This window comes from Thamnophis sirtalis, unplaced genomic scaffold (assembly GCF_051295495.1).
Source record: "Thamnophis sirtalis isolate CommonGarterSnake01/CBP01778 unplaced genomic scaffold, rThaSir2_p1.2 scaffold_4, whole genome shotgun sequence".
Taxonomy (NCBI): domain Eukaryota; kingdom Metazoa; phylum Chordata; class Lepidosauria; order Squamata; family Natricidae; genus Thamnophis; species Thamnophis sirtalis.
In genome coordinates, this window is record NW_028261384.1 from 6,481,725 (window position 1) to 6,501,652 (window position 19,928).

The 19,928-nt window shown below is 43.6% G+C and overlaps 1 protein-coding gene across 2 annotated transcripts in view; it reads right to left on the reverse strand.

Moving 5' to 3' along the window:
- DLEC1 (DLEC1 cilia and flagella associated protein) overlaps nt 1-19,928 on the reverse strand; it is a 78,233-nt gene that overhangs the window by 52,036 nt on the left and 6,269 nt on the right. For both annotated transcript variants that reach the window (XM_087712416.1, XM_087712417.1), the window contains exons 3-13: nt 17,855-18,011; nt 16,305-16,415; nt 15,368-15,564; nt 13,465-13,688; nt 11,853-11,934; nt 10,168-10,255; nt 7,973-8,146; nt 5,911-6,047; nt 4,719-4,811; nt 4,200-4,290; nt 2,411-2,573 (exon numbers count right to left, since the gene is read on the reverse strand). In XM_087712416.1, coding sequence (XP_087568542.1) covers nt 2,411-2,573; nt 4,200-4,290; nt 4,719-4,811; nt 5,911-6,047; nt 7,973-8,146; nt 10,168-10,255; nt 11,853-11,934; nt 13,465-13,688; nt 15,368-15,564; nt 16,305-16,415; nt 17,855-18,011 — 1,517 coding nt within the window. The remainder of the gene's footprint in view (nt 1-2,410; nt 2,574-4,199; nt 4,291-4,718; nt 4,812-5,910; nt 6,048-7,972; nt 8,147-10,167; nt 10,256-11,852; nt 11,935-13,464; nt 13,689-15,367; nt 15,565-16,304; nt 16,416-17,854; nt 18,012-19,928) is intronic.

Consider the following 19,928-nt stretch of genomic DNA (forward strand, 5'->3'; position numbering starts at 1 on the left):
GATAAGTGGCTCTCTTATGACAATATAATAAAGAAACCAATATATCCAATCAATTAATTCTCAAGAGATTAAATGGAGTGAAAACCAGATCCAGTCGTACATTGGAGTGAACGAACTCCATCCATGCATTTGTCATATAGGGATGTCTAAATCCAGATAATTAAATCTTTTCACCTATTTAAGCCTTCAAGAAAAAGAGTTTGAGTAACTGGAAAGCAAATCCTGTTGCTATTTTACCCTTCAAGGTGAGATCTGCCCCACATCCTTCTATCCTTCCTCAAGACCTGGCTCTACCAGTTGGTCTGGGGACCCAATGGGGGAGCCCCACACTGGAGGTGGCCATCAGATGGATAGCAAAAGCCACCTCCCTTCTTGGCATCCCCTGCTTCCACCTGCCCATCTTTCAATCTTGTTTTTCCTTGTTTATTTCGCTGTTTATTATTTCACAATTTTGCTACCGTTATGTTTACACTTCTTTTCATTTCTGTTTTTACTGTTTTACTGTTATAAACCTCGTAGAGCAGAGGTATCAAACACAAGGCCCAAGGGCCGGATCCGGCACACGGGGTGCTTAGATGTGGCTCGCGGGACCACCAGAGCACCGGTCTGCGGTGCCTCTGCCAGGGAAAATGGAGCTGGGGGGGGGCGGTCTTTGTGCATCCCTTCCCAGCTCCGTTTTTGCTGGCGGAGGGTTGCAGGAGGCCACTGCAGCTGAAACGGAGCTTGGGAGCCCGTTTTTGCATGCCACCACAAGCACCCGCAACACGAGTGACCTTGAGCTGGGCACGCCCATCCCGGTCCCCCAAGGTCAAATACAACCCTGATGCGGCCCTCAATGAAATGGAATTTGACACCCCTGGCCTAGAGTCAGAGCTGAAGAAGCTTCTCGGATGAGAAATGTCTTCAAACAAAAACAAACACCTTTTGGAAAAGCACCTTTGGGACAAGATGGGCAAATATTTCAAGCTCCACTTTTGACAGGGAGTTATGAACTAAGATCTTCACAGTGACTCAGAACATTTTGATTTGATTTGATTTGATAAGTTTATTTATAGGCCGCCCTTTTCCCTGAGGGGACTCAGGGCGGCTTACAACTTATGGAGAAGGGAATACACACAGAGACGTATAAAAACAATACATACTTAAAAATAGAAGCAACATTCATCATTCGGGTGGGGACGGATTATAGTCTTTAACCCCAGGCCTGACGGGATAGCCAGATCTTGAGGGCTGTGCGGAAGGACTGGAGGGTGGTGAGGGTACGGATCTCCACGGGGAGATCATTCCAAAGGGTCGGAGCTACTACTGAAAAGGCTCTCCTCCGCGTAGTTGCCAGTCGACACTGACTGGCGGATGGAACTCGGAGGAGGCCTAATCTGTGTGATCTAATAGGTCGCGAGGAGGTAATTGGCAGGAGGCGGTCTCTCAAGTACCCAGATCCACTACCATGAAGGGCTTTATGGGTGGTAAGTAGCACCTTGAAGTGCACCCGGAGATCAACAGGTAGCCAGCGCAGCTCGCGGAGGATAGGTGTTATGTGGGCGAACCGAGGTGCACCCACAATCACTCGCGCGGCCGCATTCTGGACTAGCTGAAGTCGCCGGATGCTCTTCAAGGGCAGCCCCATGTAGAGCATTTTATTTAGATTATTTTAATCCTATCTTTTTTATTGTTACAAAGAACTCGAGGTAGCAAATACACCTTATGCTCTTTCCTCCTCTTATTTCTACACAACAATATATCTACAAGTTGAATTAATTGATAAGAGAATGACTGTCCAAAAGTCACCCAGTCGGCTCTCATATCTAAACTGGGATTAGAACTCAGAGTCTCCTGGTGATTGATCCAAAGTCACCCAGCCAATTTTCATACCTGAAGTGCAAACTCAAACTCACTGTCTCCTAGTGACTGGCCCAAAGTCACCCAGTGGGTTTTCATGCCTAAGGTAGAACTAGAATTCATGGTCTCTAGCCTAATGTTTTATCCACCACACCAAACTGGTTCTCAGTGTGGATCGGTGTGATTTATTGGAAGATAGTCATGATTTAAATCTGAGTAGTGTGGTGGCCCAGAGGTGGAGCTCTTGCCTCACAATCAGGAGGCTCTGAGTTCGATCCTAGGTAGAGGCAGATATGTTTCTCTCTGGGCACGATGAGAATATATATGCTGAACATAACTCCACATTGGCAACAGGAAGGGCATCCGGCCAGTAAACTCCAATCAATTACCCTGATTCCACCCCACAAAGGATTATGGGGTCATTAAATGAAGAAGAAGAAGAAGAGTCATGAATTAAATCTCATTAATTTCAATTAGGGGGAAAAGTGCAACTGTGTCTGTTCCCCACCACATCCTGCAGACATGCCTAAATCTCCCCATTCCTGCACTACAATATGAGCATCATACATACGTTATATTTCTCAGAATCAGCGTTTTCTCTGACATAGAATGTGGGTTCAGTGGCTTAAAGCGCACAAGGTGCTGAGAGGTAATGTCTATAAGCTCGCCAGGCAGGGGAGTGCTCTCTCCACCGGAAACAGACAAAAATTCCAAGGCTATCAGCTCTCCGAGTCCTGGGAATGAACGGAATACAAGAGTCTTTTTTTTAAAAAAAGCTTGCAACAAAGATATAGGGATTAGATGATCAGTTCCCCATGCAATTTATCATAATTTGTCATAATATCTTCGGAGTTGAAAGGGGCCACAAGAAGCCATCGTGTCCAACGTATCATTGGGGGAGTTCCTCACTGCAGGACTTCTGATTCAATTATTCCCGCAGAGGGAGGGGCTCATTTCTGCTTAAAAACATTTCATCAGGGGAATCTCATCCCCATCACCAAGTCACTGGTCTCAGTTTCAGGCTGCATTTACCATTAGGAAGCTTTCCTTAACATTCACCTCTATCAAGATACCCTGTATTGGCCCATCCATCCATCCGATTTTTATCATGTCTTTTTCTTTTTACTAGCTGATCGCCGCAATTTCTAAAGTTGGATTTTCCCCCTTAGCAGAGGGAGCCCTCTTGTGGAACACTGTAAAGCCGTTACCATGGCAACTCCACAGCACTGTACAGTAGAAGCCGTTTTAAGGCAGTATGGTAGAAGCCATTTTAAGGCACAACAAGCTGTATCTTAAGAGAACATACACCCTGAGGGGCGTTAGGGGTGTCTTACCACCACAGTATTTGTTTCCAGAGAGTAAGTCATCTGTGTACCAAGTTTGGTTGAAATTGCTGAAGGCGTTCCAGAGTTATGGTGGAACATAATACACCCACAGCCATTTTTATATATATAAAAAGAAAGAAGAGGAAGATAAATAGCTAATGGTGGCAAACATACCTAATTCTCCTTCCTCCTCCTATTTTCCCCCAACAACAACCTTGTGAGGTGGATTGGGCTGAGAGAGTGGGACTAAAGTCACCCAGCTGACTTTCATGCCTAAGGCAAGACTTGAACTCCCCATCACCTAATAATTGACCCTAATTCACTTAACAACTGCAATGGATTTGCTATATGGCAAAAAAGATTATAAAATCAAGCACAAGTCTCTTAATAATTGCCTTGCTTAGCAAAGGAAATTCTGATTTTAGTGCCTTCAGAGGTTGTGAATGCCCCCAACACTGGAAGTCTTTAAGATGATGTTGGATAGCCATTTGTCTGAAATGGTATAGGGTTTCCTGCCTAGGCTGGGAGTTGGACTAGAAGACCTCCAAGCTCCTTTCCAACTCTGCTATTGTATTGTAATATTATTGTAACATTATCCTGGCTCTCTAATGCTATGGTTAAAGAATGAAATCTCTAAGAATCTACTCAGTTTGGCTTATAATTTTGTTAATTTGCACCTGGAGGTCTCCAACTGCATACATGATGCTGGCAGTTAAAGGATCTTATTTGAACTGTGGTGACACAGTGGTTAGAAAGCAGTATTTCAGGCTAACTCTGCCAACTGCCAACAGTTAGATCCTAACCGGCTCAAGGTTGACTCAGCCTTCCATCTTTCTAAGGTGGGTAAAATGAGGACCCAGATTGTTTGGGGCAATAGGCTGACTCTCCCAATCGCTTATAGAGGGCCGTAAAGCATTGTGAAGTGATATATACATCTAAACGCTATTGCTATTACTATTAGTGAAGCCCAACCTCTAACCCAAACCTCAGGCGTTTTAGATGTAATGGGGGGGAAAATAGATGTTAGTGGCAAACCTGTCACGATAATCTCGTTGATATGGCAGTTGTCACAAACGGTGATGTACCTCACTGATAGGATTTCAGCAGAAAGGGGCATGAACACTACCTGAAAATGAACATTTCTGCATCATCAAAACACCAGCAATTGTAAAAAAAAAAGTTTTTAAAGAGGTTAAGAAACTAAAAGTGGCAAATGTCATCATGAATTTTCTCCAGGATGTAGTTTGGCAATTCTCTGAGAATTTTAGTTACTGATCTGCAGTTCCCACACCTTTCTAATTCTTATTCTATAAATGTTTTTTTTAATAAATATATTTTGCTGCAACTGTCCTTACTACAGGTAGTTCTCAACTTACAACCATAATTGAGCCCAAAATTTATGTTGATATATTACGTAAGATAAATTCTCTAGTCAAATAAAGGGGGCATCAGCTACATCCTGCTTTAGAATAACAGAAATGAAGATAAAATGAAAAAGGCAGTATTAAGTTTGCAAGTAGACTGGAAGCATGAGCAATATTGCCAGGAACTGACCTCAATTAGGATAGACTGACCCGGAGCAAGTTCGAAGACAGCTGGACAAATCCCAAATGGATATTGCTCCACATAACCCATAGTGGCAACAGACTTCAAATCAAGAGAGAGAAAAAAATGAATCCGATTTAAGAGCTGATTCGCATGACCAGTTTGCTCCAGGAGAAAGAGAGACTCTATTTTCCAAAGGGATGAATTCTTCCTACTAGGCAGCTTCCACTTGTCTGTTAGCAATAGCACTTAGACCTCACTAACAACAAGAAATAACTCAGTTGTTAAATCAGGAATTATTTTCTAACTGTAATTTCTCCTTAGTGGTAGGTTGGATCTCTCTTTAACAAGGTTCCATCCATTGCTTCTTGTCCTGCCCTCTGGTGCTTTGGAGAACAAATTGGACCCTTCTTTTCTAGTCAGCCCCTCAAATATTGAAAGAATGCTATCATGCCCCATCCAAAATCCTTCTCTTTGATAGGCTAGACATACCTAGCTTCCTCATCCTACAATTTAGCCACCAGTAACATAATCAACTCTGCTATTCTGTTCTGTTCTGTTCTGTTCTATTCCATTCCTATTCCAGTCCACTCTTCACTATCTTTATTGCTCTTCTCTGCACATGGTGAACACTCAAGATCACAGAGAAACGGAGAGAAAAGATGGAGCTGTCCCGCCTTGGGCACTTTTTTTTAACCAAGTGAAATTGGCAAAAGTTCTGCACTTTCACTATCTACCCTCCAAGATCTAAAACTCCAAGTGGTTTGTTTTTTTTAAAACTGGAACAGGAAGCTAATGAATCAGGGGAATCCATCAACCAAGGGATGATGAATTCATCTGGTTATTGCAGTAGATGAAGCGGAAGAAGTGGTGGCTATTCAAAAAGAGATTTCTTAAAAGTCAAGGACTATACATAGCCACATCCCTTCTGGTCCCTTAGAACAGTGTTTCTCAACCTTGGCAACTTGAAGATGTCTGGACTTCAAGTCCCAGAATTCCCCAGCCAGCGAATGCTGGCTGGGGAATTCTGGGACTTGAAGTCCAGACATCTTCAAGTTGCCAAGGTTGAGAAACACTGCCTTAGAATGTCAATATGTGGCCCCCTGGTTGCCAGAAATCTTCCCCTTTTGGTTCCCCTTTTGGTTCTTGTTCAATAGGACTGATGCAGTAAGGAGAGAGCATTGGGTTCTGTAACGCTTACCCGAAAGTTAGGTGGTGGCCACATTTCCTTGGGCATGATACAAAACTTTCCAACACTGAGCCCTTCGTTTTTGCACTCAAACTCTACAAATTTTACTCCGCCCACCAAGCAGGCTCCGCAGTCCAGGATGTGTGGCACTGAAAGGACAGATGAAAAAGTAGCAAATGCAAACAGGAGTGAGAATCACATTTCGATTATTTGAAGCCAAAAATGGTGAATAAATCTGGAAGAGCAGCTTCCACAGTACAGAGGAGACTAGGAAGGGTAAGAAGATTTAGATTTAGATTTAGATTTTATTAACATTTGTAGGCCGCCCTTTTCCCTGAGGGGACTCAGGGCAGCTCACATAAAATCAGGGGGGGAAAATACAACAATGACATAGACACATATAATAAAAGTAATAAGCAACATACATTCATCATTCGGGAGGGGCAACTATCCTTGTCCCCAGGCCTGACGGGCTAGCCAGTTCTTCAAGGCTGTGCGGAAGGCCTGGACGGTGGTGAGGGTACGAATCTCCACGGGGAGTTCGTTCCAAAGGGTCGGGGCTACTACTGAGAAGGCCCTCCTCCTTGTAGTTGCCAGCCGGCATTGGCTGGCCGATGGAATACGGAGGAGGCCCAATCGGTGAGATCTAATTGGTCGCAGGGAGGTAATTGGCAGGAGGCGGTCTCTCAAGAAGGAAATGACCTGGGGGAGACAGGGCCATGCAAGTTTCTGTTCTCAAGTGAGGGGTCCTTGGTGCTCTCTGAGCTTGCCTGTTTTCTTGCAGAAGTTCATTTCCCTGAACTAGAGCAACCAAGGATCCCTCATGTCAACCCTGAGCTACAAATATTCTCCTTTATGGCTATTCTCAAGTCTCTAGCTGTGAGACTAGGCCGAAGCTGCCTGTTATGGCCCACCAGCAGCCAGTGGAGCTGGCAGCAGATGCAGACAATGGGGAGGCTGGGGAGGAAGATGGGCCAGTCCTGGAGTCTGGGGAAGGCTCGGATGAGGGCTCTGTGTAGGAGGCAGAGAGGGAGCCAGGGCCATCCGACAGTTATCAGCTGCCTTCGGAGTCAGACATCAGTGAGGCAGAAGAACAGCTGGAGCCTGTTCCCAGGGTGCGCATGCGCAGAGTTGCCAGATGAAAAGAACAGCTAAAGAACAGGGGTCGAGTTGGGAGTAAAGCCACAGGTGGATGGTACATGGCCCCTCCCAGAGGGAATAAAAGAGGAGAGAAAGGGGCGTGGAGTTTGCAGGAGACCATTAATTTGCTTAATTGGTTCGTGACTCTTTGAGACTCCTTGCCAAGTTCTGCAGATATCAGCCTGGCAGCTCTCCAAGCCAGATAAGGTCTGTGACTGTAAATCCTCCCTGGTAGGCTTTTCTGAATGTGAAAGAGCAGAATTCACAGTCAATTAATAAAAGGGGTTTTTGTCGGGACAAGGAGTTTATTTCGTGTTCTTGGGAAGCCTCGATCAGAACACTGCCGTGCTTAAAGATGAAGCAGGCACAGATATCTAAAGATGGCTGGTCACAGGTGCTGGACCTTTGGCCTAGTATCATACATTGAATGTTTTCATGACATCATTACAGATAGTCCTTGACTTACAACCACAGTGACCATTCAAAGGTACAACGGCACTGAAAAAAAGTGACTTATGACCATTTCCCACACTTACCATGTTTGCAGCATCTCCATGGTCATGACACCTGGCAACTGACTTGTATTTATGACGGTGGCAGTGTCCCGGGGTCATGTGATCCCCTTTTGTGACCTTCTGACAAGCAAAGTCAATGGGGAAGCCAGACTCACTTAACAACTGTGTTACTAACCTAGCAAGTGCAGCGATTCACTTAACAATGATGGGAAGAATGGTTGTAAAGTGGTGCAAAGCTCACTGAACAACTGTCTCGTTTGGCAATGGAAGCGCTGGGCTCAACTGATACTTGAGAACTACCTGCACTGACTTTTCGTTAGGGTGAGGAGGCATTTTGCTAATAAAACCTTTAATAAGTTGAAAAGCAAAGCGCTAAAAGAGAAATTCTCCCTTGGGTGATTGTTACTTAATCAGCTCACGTGTTAAGATAGGAGGTGGCCTTCTGCCTTGGAGAGGGACCAGGAGTGGATAGGCTGCCTGTGATTCCACCAGTAGATAATCATCATAATCCGCAAGATATTCAGGAATAAACTGGATGATGTAGAAACAGCTCATCCCAGGAGCAACAAGTCCACCTTCACCTGGAAACTTCCCTGGAAAGGAAGAACTTTTATTAGAAAACCAGCTGGATACCCCTACTTCACAATGAAACTACGTAATTGGGCAATGCCGGAGAAATCTAGTTCATTCAACCCGTTGGCTCAGTGGTGGTCGATGACTGAAACACATAAGAGGATATCGTTCCTGCCGCATGGAGTCTGGAAGCAGTTCCATAGGTAGAAGGTGTAGACATTTTGATGAGGTTTAGTACTGATGTTTAGTATTGTAAGGAGCCCCAGACCGCTTCTGAGTGAAGGAGAGGAATGTCTGCCACTTTGAACTGAGGTAATGGAATGTGAGGCAACTGGCAGTTGGAACAGAGTTCTTTTCAGGTGGGGAGGGAGAGTAGAACTCCTTATCATCAGAGCATGTTAATTACTGTATAAGAAATACTAATGATCTGATGGTCATTTCAAAAAATCCTTTCTGAGTGAGCACCTAGAAGCCAAGAGGAACATATGTGCCATATTTCAAGTTTGTAATATATATGCATGCTATTTATTATAGTTGCATTCTCTGGGGTCATGTGATTATGTTTAGTAAGCTTCCCAGCTGGTTCCAACAAGCAAAGTTAATGAGGGAAAACAGATTTGCTTAATAAACACATGAGGAAGTCAGCCATTAACGAGCAACTGGGAGAAGTGATTACACAGCCCCAAGAAAGAAGAAACCAGTCACATGACCAACCCCACTTATGAGGATCACAATTTATGCTCATAATGTGCAAGCTCCTTTATGGGTTCCCAACCATTTCTATACCCTGCATCCTAAGAATGCCTCCGATCTATTCTCGCACCCCTTTAAAAAATAAATAATTATGTCAGTGTATGAGAGTTCATGATCTGGAAGACATGGTAACAAGGTCAGCCAATGAATAGGCATAGAAACTACGTCAGCCAATGGGGACTGTTTGGAAGCTGAAACAATATTTGCTGTGTGAGCAACAAGGAGACAGCAAGGAGCCTGGGCGTGGCTTAGCTCAACTGTTCTGTACTAAAGCTCCGAGTCTGTGCTGAACTCTAAACTGGTCTGCTGCTCTGAACTGAAACTGAAACTGTTCTCTCCTCTGCCTGTATTTGCTTGTACTCTCTACCACATTGGAAGAAACAGCTTTTGGTATTGTATACTTACTTCATGTTTATATTATATATAAAGAGAAGTTATTGAATTCTGCTGAATCAGTTACCTGGTGTGCTTTCTGGATATGATTGCTGCAACAAACTCTGACAAATTATAATTATACATATATATTATAATTTTGAAACTTCTAAAACCAAGTTTTCGCACTCTCTGGAATGTTGTCTCGCACCCCAAGAGCCAAGGTGGCGCAGTGGTTAAATGCAGCACTGCAGGCTACTGCTAGATCAGCAGGTCAGCGGTTCAAATCTCACCGGCTCAGGGTTGACTCAGCCTTCCATCCTTCCGAGGTGGGTAAAATGAGGACCCAGATTGTTGGGGGCAATATGCTGACTCTCTGTAAACCGCTTAGAGAGGCCTGAAAGGCCTATGAAGCGGTATATAAGTCTACTGCTATTGCTATTACTGCTATTACCCCCAGGTGTGAGGTCATCCTAAGATTCCTTGAGCATTTTCCTAACCATTTTGGTCTAGTTGGTTAAGACACCAGACTAGAAAGTGGAAGAGTTATGAGTTCTAATCCAGCCTTAGGCATGAAAGCCTAATCAGTGATCTTAGGCCAGTCTCTCTCCTCTCCCTCTCTCCCCAACCCAATTCACAGGGTTATTCCCTTGGGAAAGTAAGAGGAAGATATGTTGGCTTGGCTATGTTCACTGCTTTGAGTTATTTGTAACAATAATACTACAAATAAATAAATAGAATATATCCATCAGATCTGACTCTGCTTAGCCATTTTTCAAGAATAGTCAGGTGCTGCCACCTGGTGTAGCATTCTTTTGAGGCCATTTCAATCCTTTGGAAGCAATCCATGGAAACCAATTTTTGCCAAAACCCATCTGATTAGAAACTGACATTATAGCATCTGGCAACAACTCACCCATCACCACTGAGAAGGAAGCTGTAGCTGGAGGAATAATTCTGATGCTTTGGGATGTGGAGGTCATGTTCTGTAACTCTACCGTCATCTACGAAGAGAGAAAGGTCAGAGCCGGTGCAGCTCCTCCAGTCAGTTTGTAATCTAACAACAATATTCAGCAACCAAAAAATGGTTGCTTTTTAAGAATTGGGGGATGAAGGGAAGGCAAAAGTAAGTGGGAATGGTTATGTCGAGGGCCTGCAAGCCAAACACAGCCCGTTTTTATCCTTAAAAGTCCCACAAATATTCTCCTGCTCAAAATGGTCAGAGCATTTTTTGCCACTGTTATTACTGCACAAATTTTTCATTGCCTTCAAATTTACAAAGCATTTAGAAGGGGCCCTTAATTGTGATATTAGAATTAGAATCAGAATAGAGCTGGAAGGGATCTTGGAGGTTTTCTAGTCCCGTGATGGCGAATCTGTGGCACGCAGAGCCATGTCAGTTGGCATGCATGTGCAATGATCACCTGTCCTTTGCGTGTGCCGGAAACTGGAAGAGCTGATCTTCTGGTTTCCGTTGTGCCCATGTGCGCCGGCCAGCTGATCATCGCATGGTCATATGCACCAGTAACCAAAACACCAGCTGGCTGTTCACACACTCCCTTTCTGGCACTCGATGCTGAAAAGGTTTGCCATCACTGACCTATACCATTTCAGACAAGTGGCAATCCAGTCCCTTCTCAAAAATATCCAGTGACGTATTTATCCTTGAAGGAGAGAAGAGTTCCTAGGTTTGATTTATAGGTAGTCCTTGACTTAAGGCCGTAACTGAGCCTGAGAATTGCAGTTATAAATTGTCATAGACATAAAGCGGTCGTGGTCACCATGTGACAAACCCGATTTTACAACTTTTCTTGTGCCTGTCTTTAAGCAAGAGCCACAGTCTGTCAAGTCTGCAGTCATATTCCTTTCTGGATCTTTGGCCTGCCACACTCTCTCTCATTTTACTATGCTTTTTCATTAGTGGGGAATTGGGGAGGAGGAATAGTAAGGAGTGGAATGTGTTGTCAAAATAAAAAACTCCTTTCTAGAAGCCCAAGGTCATCTTTTGTTCTCTACACCTCTGAGCCTGACCGGAACTGGATGGGTGGAACTGCCAGCGTGGCAGTGGAAGATTGGACCGTGTGATGGACTTGCGGGTGTTGGGGGCAAGATCATGAACTTTCAACTGGGTGGGAACCCCCGGGAAGCTTTCAGATTCGGGTTTCCCACAGATGTATCAACATGTCTCTCTTATTAAATTAGAACTTTGAGGAAAGCTCTGCCTTGGACTCGGATTTAATTCTGGATGATATTTGGAACGCTGACACAGTCATTGTTCATTATGGGGTGGCTTTTGCTGGAAACCAGAAATAAATGTCCAGTTCCAGTAAAAACACAGTCATACGACCACAGGATGCCGCAAAGGACCATAAATGCCATCAGATGACCAGAGGGTGGCTGTCTGTCTGAACTTTGGAATCTTAAGCACCTTTACAGGGTCCACCGAGACTTGAACTGATCGCTAAGTGACCAGTCATAAGTCGAGGACTCCCTGTATTAAATTTAAAAGTACCCCTTTATTAGGAAATGAAAAAAATGATGCAGCTGAAGAAAAGCAAAGAGGCCAGGTGGATGTCAGAAATTCTCCTGGCTCGCGCTTACCTCATAAACCTGGCCAACTTCATATTCCGTAAACACCACTGCAGGAGGGTTTGCTAGGAAGATTGGTACTGACTGGGAATCGCTGAAATGAAGAAGAAAAAAAGGCAGTCAAGAGAATTATCAGGATTGCTACACGTCAGACACTTGGCAAGTGGTTCATATTTATGACGGTTGCTGGGTCCCAGGGTATTATGATCCCCTTCTGCGAACTTCCTTGCAAGCAAAGTCAAAAGGGGAAGCCAGATTCACTCAACAAGCGAGTTTATTTATTTATTTACTTACTTACTTATTTACTTATTGCTGCTTACTTACAGGTGGGGATTCAAGGCAGATTACAAGGATATAAAAAGACCATATTAAAATAATAATAATAACTGTTAAATTATTAACAGCTGCAGTGATTCAACAGCTGTGGCAAGGTCGTAAAATGTGGCCAGGTTCACTTAAGAACTGTTTGCTTGCAAACAGAAATTTGGGGCTCAATTGTGATTGTAAAATGGGGACCACCTGTAAAGTGAACTTCGTTGTATTGAAATCTCTCACAGTGTTTCTCAAGCTTAACAACTTTTAAGGTGTGTGGGGCTTCAACCCTCAGGATTTCCCCAGCCAGGACATCGTGAAATTGCTGAGGTTCAGAAACACTGCACTCTCAAACATCTATTTCAGCCTTAGGTCCACTCGGTTTCTTCCCACCTCTGTGCATCATGCTGCTCCAAAGGTGGGCATGGCCTTTTGTCTTAGCCAAAATGAAAGAGATTATCTTTTGGTGAAGACATAACAGAACATAACAGAATAACAGAGTTGGAAGGGACCTTGGAGGTCTTCTAGTCCAACCCCCTGGCTAGGCAGGAAACCCTATACCACTTTAGACAAATGGTTGTCCAACATCTTCTGAAAAACTTCCAGTGTTGGGGCATTCACAACTTCTTAACTCTCAGGAAATTTCTTCTTAGTTCTAAGTTGCTTCTCTCCTTGATTAGTTTCCACCCACTGCTTCTTGTTCTATAGCCTTAGGTGATTTGGAGAATAGACTGAGCCCCCCCTCTTCTTTGGGGCAGCCCCTGAGATATTGGAACACTGCTATCACGTCTCCTCTGGTCCTTTTTTTCTCTCTGGACTGGCCAGTTCTTGCTTATCTAAACCACCTTGGGCCCTCCTGAAACAGAAGGCAGAGACCCCCAATATTTCAGTGGCATCCTGGCTGAAGTATATTGTGATTCTGACCTTTTGGGGGGGATCTTTTTTCGAATGAGCCCTGAAAAGCTAGGCGACGCCCCCACGTTCCGCATCTTGGATCGATTCATTTTCTCAAAGCAGAAGATGTGCCAACTGGCAATGCTCCCACAGTTGTGCTTCACAAGTTTATTATATCAGCTGGTCTTTGAAGGCAGGGTGTGCCCTACCTTGCTATCAAAAGCAACAACTTTTGTGTCAAATTTCCTCTTCCCTTTTTTTGCAATAGGCAGGCCGTATTCCCTGAGCAACGTAAAGATTTTTGCATTCATATATAAAATGTCTAGGAATGTTTGGGAGAGGGAGAAGCACATAAATGTTAAACATTACTGCTGCGGCTAGTGAAGGCCAGTTGGGTAAGTATTTTATAAAGAGCTACCTTTCCGTCACAAACTTTCTTCTTCCTCCTATCACCTGCTCCACCTTCTTTTGAGGCAGAATCAAAGACTTGCCTCCATGGAGTGAATTAGGTGGGAAAAAGCGAGGATTTTTCAGGAAATTGTGCTGCTCTTTCAGTTTCTGAAGATACAGGCGGTCTTTATGCCGGTCAGCTCTGGACATTTCATCCAACCAGAGGGGTTTGCCCAAGACTTTAGCTTTCTTCTATCAGAGATAAAACGAGAAGCATGCTATCGGATAGAATTTTACATAAGATTCACCCTGTATCACTAAAAACTGATCCCACAAGCTTTTAAGATTTTCAAAATCCTAGAACTAAAGGAGCCACTGAATTTGGCTTAGGGCAAGAATCTTATTTAAAACCTCTCATGAGAGAGCTTGTCCAGTCCCAATTTGGTCAACGTCTTTTCTGCATTTGAAACAGGCACTTATATTTCCTTTTAGTTATTCCCAAGACACTTAAGCAATATTTGTCAACGCAGAGGACAATATGGCCTCTGTTTTGTGGGGGAAAAATGTCCCTACAAATTCTACATCTAGCATTTAAAAAAAAAAAAAAAACAGGAAACAGGCTGTCTGATGAAAGTTATGATCCTGCATATAGTTGCTTGAGGTTGAGAACCAGGAATCCAGTGGATTGTAACGCGCTCTACATGGGGCAGCCCTTGAAGAACATTCGGAGATTTCAGCTTATCCAGAATGCAGCCGCGCAAGCTATTGTGGGTGCACCTCGGTACACCCACGTTACACCTATCCTCCGCGAGCTGCACTGGCTGCCTGTTGGGCTCCGGACGCGCTTCAAGGTGCTAGTCGTTACTTTTAAAGCCCTACATGGTATCGGACCTGGGTACTTGAGAGACCGCCTCCTTCCAATTACCTCCCTACGGCCAATTAGATCCCACAGATTAGGCCTCCTCCGAATGCCATCCGCTAGCCAATGTCGACTGTCGACGCCTCAGGGGAGGGCCTTCTCTGTGGCTGCTCCGGCCCTTTGGAATGATCTCCCCGTGGAGATCCGGACCCTCACCACCATTCAGGCTTTCTGCAAAGCTATCAAGACCTGGCTGTTCCGGCAGGCCTGGGGCTGATGAGTTCCCAGCCCCACTCGAATTGTTGTGACTGTTGCGTTGTTTTAATTTGTCTTTGTATTTGTTTTTGTCTTGTTTGTGGTTTGTATTCCCCCCCCCACTTCGTTTGTTAGCCTCCCTGAGTCCCTCGGGAATAGGGCGGCATACAAGTGTAATAAACATACAACATACAACATACAAATGTCGTTGAGACTGTCTGTGAACAAACATAAATCAATTCATATTGATTAGAGTAAAAACAAGTGGATTTTAATATCAGAAAAATTGGACTCCTCACACACAAAAAGGCTTGGTTTTTTTTGAACCAAGAAAAGCCATTCATTCCTGAAGGAAATGTAAAGATTTTACTATGCATCAGACTATAAATAGTTGTTCTATTTTAAGCACCCAACCGACAAGATAGGCAAAGATTTATAAACACAATGCTTTCATACAAATAGGAAATTTAGAAATAGGAAATTAGGCTGAGTAAGCTGCCATCTCACCTCCCATTCAATTTTATTCTAAATGCACATCTCGCAGGCATATATGTTGAATTTATCAATACCGTATTTTAGATTTCAAAACCGAATGACCCTGTCAGAACTGAAGATTTTTTTTTGGATGAGAAGCGAAACTTCTTTAAAAAAAAAAACAGAAAGTCCGCTTGGCTTCTTGAGAAAGCACCTTTGGGACATCAATAGGCATCTCAAATCTGAGAAAAATTAACCTGATCACATCATGACACAAGGCTGACCTGTGGGGACAGATCAGAAAACAATGTAAAAGTAGTAGCAAAATAAAACCAGACAGTACCTTATAGTGCAATGCCACAGATTCATCTGAAATATTAGCATCTGAAGACTCCAGAGTTAAACTGGACAAAGACACATCTGGAAGACTTGCCCATAGCTTTTTGATGCGTGAATTTTCCTTCAATTGGAGAGCTTCTGAATCAGGAGGAGCGTGGTGTTTACAATCAGTTTCTTTCAAATAGCCCGGTTCTGAGAAATCTGCATTTAAAGAAAAGTTAAGTTCAGAAACCTAGAAACATAACGGTCATCATTCATACAAATGTTTTTTAAAAAATAGCAATCTCGTTGTGGTCCACCAGCAGAGCTGGCAGCAGACTCAGAAAGTGAGGCGGTTGGAGAGGAACATGGGCCAATCCTGGAGGCTGGGGAAGGCTCGGATGAGGGCTCTGCATCGGAGACAGAGCGGGGGTCAAGGCCATCTGGCGGTTCTCAGCTGCCTTCAGAGCTAGACAGCAGTGAAGCAGAGAAACAGCTGGAGTCTGTTCCCAGTGTGCGCATGCGCAGAGCTACCAAAATAGCTCAGAAATCAACTTGGGAGTAAAGTCACAGATGGACGGTGAATGGCCCCTCCCATAGGAAATAAAAAAAGAGTGAAAGGGGAGTGGGCTTTTCCAGGAAACCATTCATTCATTTCAGGAGTGTGAAGATCTGTCCATGAATCTCAGAGACTCTGTGCCCAGTCTTTCCTTGGACAATACTATATTTATCTACATGGCAGATAAGGTCTGTGGTCATAAATTCACCTTTGAAAGGCTGTTTACCAGGCCTTTGCTGAATGTAAATGAGAGGAATTCACATTCAATTAATAAAAGGGGCTTTATCGGGACCAGTACTCTGCTACATGCTTTTGGGGGAAGCCTAGGTCAGAACATTCATATACTTTCAGATATGACTATATATGGTGTGCTGAAAAAAGTTACATTCATCTTTCTAGTTACCTTTAGGAGCGTGGCTTACAAGTGCGGGATCTGTGATGTAATCTTCAGGACAGATTAAATGGTGTTTTTTAAGAAGGGCGCCATCCACACACCATCTGAATGTAGATTTCACTAGGCAAATGCACATTTAAGAGAGATAAGTTTTTAAAAATAAACAGTTCCCATTATTTCTTCATACAGGGGAACAGAACATTTTGGAAGGGAAACTGAGGCCAGTACAGCTGATCTTTGACTTACAAGCACAATTGGGACCAGAATTTCTGTTCCTGAATAAGACAGATGTTACATAAAAATTGTGCCCTATTTTTCAATCTATTTTTTGCCATGAATCACTGTAGTTGTTAGATGAATCATGTGGTCGCTAAGCGAATCTGAGTTCTGCCATTGATTTTGTCACAAGCTAGCTGGGAAGGTCGCAAAGGATGATCACATGACCCAGGGATGCTGCAACAATTGTAAACAAATACTGGTTGCCAAGAGCCCAAATTTCGATCATCTGTCCCTGGGGATGCTGCAACAGTTGTCATGTTTTTTAGTATAGTTATAACTTTCAACAGTCGCTAAACAAACAGTTGTAAGTCAAGGAGTACTCATAATCAATTGGCACCCACACCCACTAAAAAAAAAGAAAGAATAGCTTTGGAGGCAGTTATTTTTCACAGGAATTATCCTGGGCTGAAAAATGGAAGCATAGAAATAAAAACTTTCCTTTTGTCTCTTCATTGTAATTTTAATTTTCCTAATTTTTCAGTAAACCAACTGAATAGGATTTGTGTGCAATTGAAATGTTGATTTACAGACGGCTGGGTTGACAAAATCAGAAATAAAGAGGTGATAAGCCACCTGGGTAAGCCAAGGGAAATCAAGGCAAATGAGGTCCAGGCAGAAGAAGAACATCATGGCTTCAAAATCTAAATGTTTGATTTGGACAAAATTCAGCAGCACTTTTTCGTGCAGCTGTTGATAAAAATAGGCTCGCTAACATGATTGCCAAAATTCAATGACGGATTCGGCACAAGAAGAAATGCCTTGCCATCAATCCTTCCCATACCGACAAAGTCAAATCAAATCCTTACCAATTTCTAGCAAACCAAAGGACATTTTTCTTTGGTATAAGTTATATTAGAATAGAAATAATCCTCAACTTACAACCGTTTGTTTAGTGACTATTTAAAGTTACAGCAGCACTAAAAAAAAGTGATCATTTTTCACACTTACAATCTTTGCAGCATTCCTTGCAGTTACACGATCAAAATTCTGATGCTTGGCAACTGGCATGTATTTATGACGGCTACAGTGTCCCTGGAGTCATGATCCCATTTTGTGACCTTCTGAGAAGCGAAGTCAATTGGGAAGTCAGATTCACTTAGCAACCATGTGACTAATTTAACAACTGCAGCGATTCAACTCTGGCAAGAAAGGTTGCAAAATGGGGTAAAACCCACTTAACAACTGTCTCGCTTAGCCACAGAAATGTTGTTGGGCTCAATTGTGATCAAAGGTCGAGGAGGACCTGTAAAAGGGAACATCGGAAATGCTTGTTCCTTCACCTGATGGCATTGCAGCTCGGCGGTAGGCTTCCGGAACTTCTAGCTGAAACACGCTCAAGAGCCTTTCCTCTTCTGCGGTGGCCCGGGCCCTTGCTTGGATGATGTGCTTTTCCAACATTTCTGCCTCCCTTTGTCGGTGATTATACTCTTCACGGAGCTATGATTGCCATGGTTAACATTTAAATATAGATTCAATTTATTTGACATCAAAATACAAATCTTTTGCATCCCTGCCCCTTCCCCCTCTCATGTGCTCCTCTTTCCCGCCCTTTCTACGATCCTGGCACTTTGCCCCAAATCTATCAGGCGCTTCCCCATTGGTCCATTGGAGGGTGATCGTCATGGCTGGCTTTCCAGAGGAAGCTGCGAAGGAACTGATGCAGTGGTGGGTTCCTACTGGTTCGGACCGGTTCAGCTGAACTGGTAATAGCTTGGTGGCCTGGGTTGCTGGACCCGGCAGCGACCCAGGGTTGCCGCACCCCCGAACTGGTTATCCTGTTTCCTGCTTCTGTGCATGCGAAGAGCAATTTTAGTTGTACTGCGCATGCACACACAGCACACAGTACGCATCAAACACGTGCATGGCGCACCCCTGCGCAAATCGGCAGTAGTCTGTGTTGAAACCCACCACTGAACTGACATCACAAACAACTCTAGGACTCGCTCTCCTTAATAGCCCAGGCGCTCCCTTCCCCCTCCCATGACATCACAAACAATTATCGCTCTAGGAAGCTCCACTTGCTCTCCTGAACAGCCCAGGCATTCCAGAGTTATGCTGGAAGATAGATAGATAGATAGATAGATAGATAGATAGATAGATAGATAGATAGATAGATAGATAGATAGATAGATAGATAGATAGATAGATAGATAGATAGATAGATAGATAGATGATAGATAGACAGACAGACAGACAGACACAAACACACACACACACACACACACACACACACACCAGAGGTGTCCCCCACCCCATTATTTGTTTCCAGAGAGTAAGTCATCCGTGTACCAAGATTGGTTGAAATTGCTCAAGGCACTCCAGAGTTATGCTGGGACATACATACACACTTACATATATGTACATATATATATTAATTGCTATCCATTTTGAATACATAGCGGAAAGAGAAAACTTAAGAATTCACCAGATTGATACTACATAGAACAAAACTGTGATCAGGGTTGTCAAACTGGCAGCCCGCAGGGTGTGCCATGCACAGGCCACACCACCCCAGCTCCTCGAAGGGTAAAAATGTCACAAAACATCACGTGACAGCAACATGACGCCACAGGTTTGACACCCATAATCTACATGTTCCGCTTCAGATACCACAAAGTCTTCTCCCAGAAGTTAACCAGGAAAACGAATTGTGAAGAGGATGATCTGATTCTGATTTATTCCATTCCATTTATTTTAATTTTGTAACATGATTAATAAACATATGTTTATGTTATGCTTTTGTGTGTTTATCTCTCTTTGGATATATTGGCAGATAGGACAGCACTCCAGAGGGTTAACGTCATTGCCCAGAGGATGACTGGTTGCCCTCTCCACTCTTTGGAAGAGCTTTATAGCTCCCGCTGCCTTAAGAAAATACAAAACATCCTTAAAGATCCCTCTCATCCTGGGCAACCTTTTTTTGAACTATTACCATCTGGCAAATGATACAGGATAATAAAAACAAGAGGCTGAAAAACAGCTTCTATCCCAGGGAAGTAACTATATTGAACTCTACGGTATAGTGCAATACTAATGCAATATCGGGCTTTCAATTCAATCACATAGAATGTGAAGGAAGATGGTATTAAGTTTCATTGTATGAGGTGCAATGACGATAAACTAAACTAAAATATGTCTGTCAATCTGCTTGTCCATCTACCTCCTACTGTCCCAAAATGATTCAGTTCTGAATGGTGATTAAGCAGAACATTCTGCGGTTCACCGACAAAACCGCGCTCGACTAAACCGCACCCGACTAAACCGCGTCGCTGACGTCATCAACAGGGCGACAACAGCGCGGAGAAAGAAGCACGCTGTAAACCCTAAACCTAAAATTAACCCCTAACCCTAAAC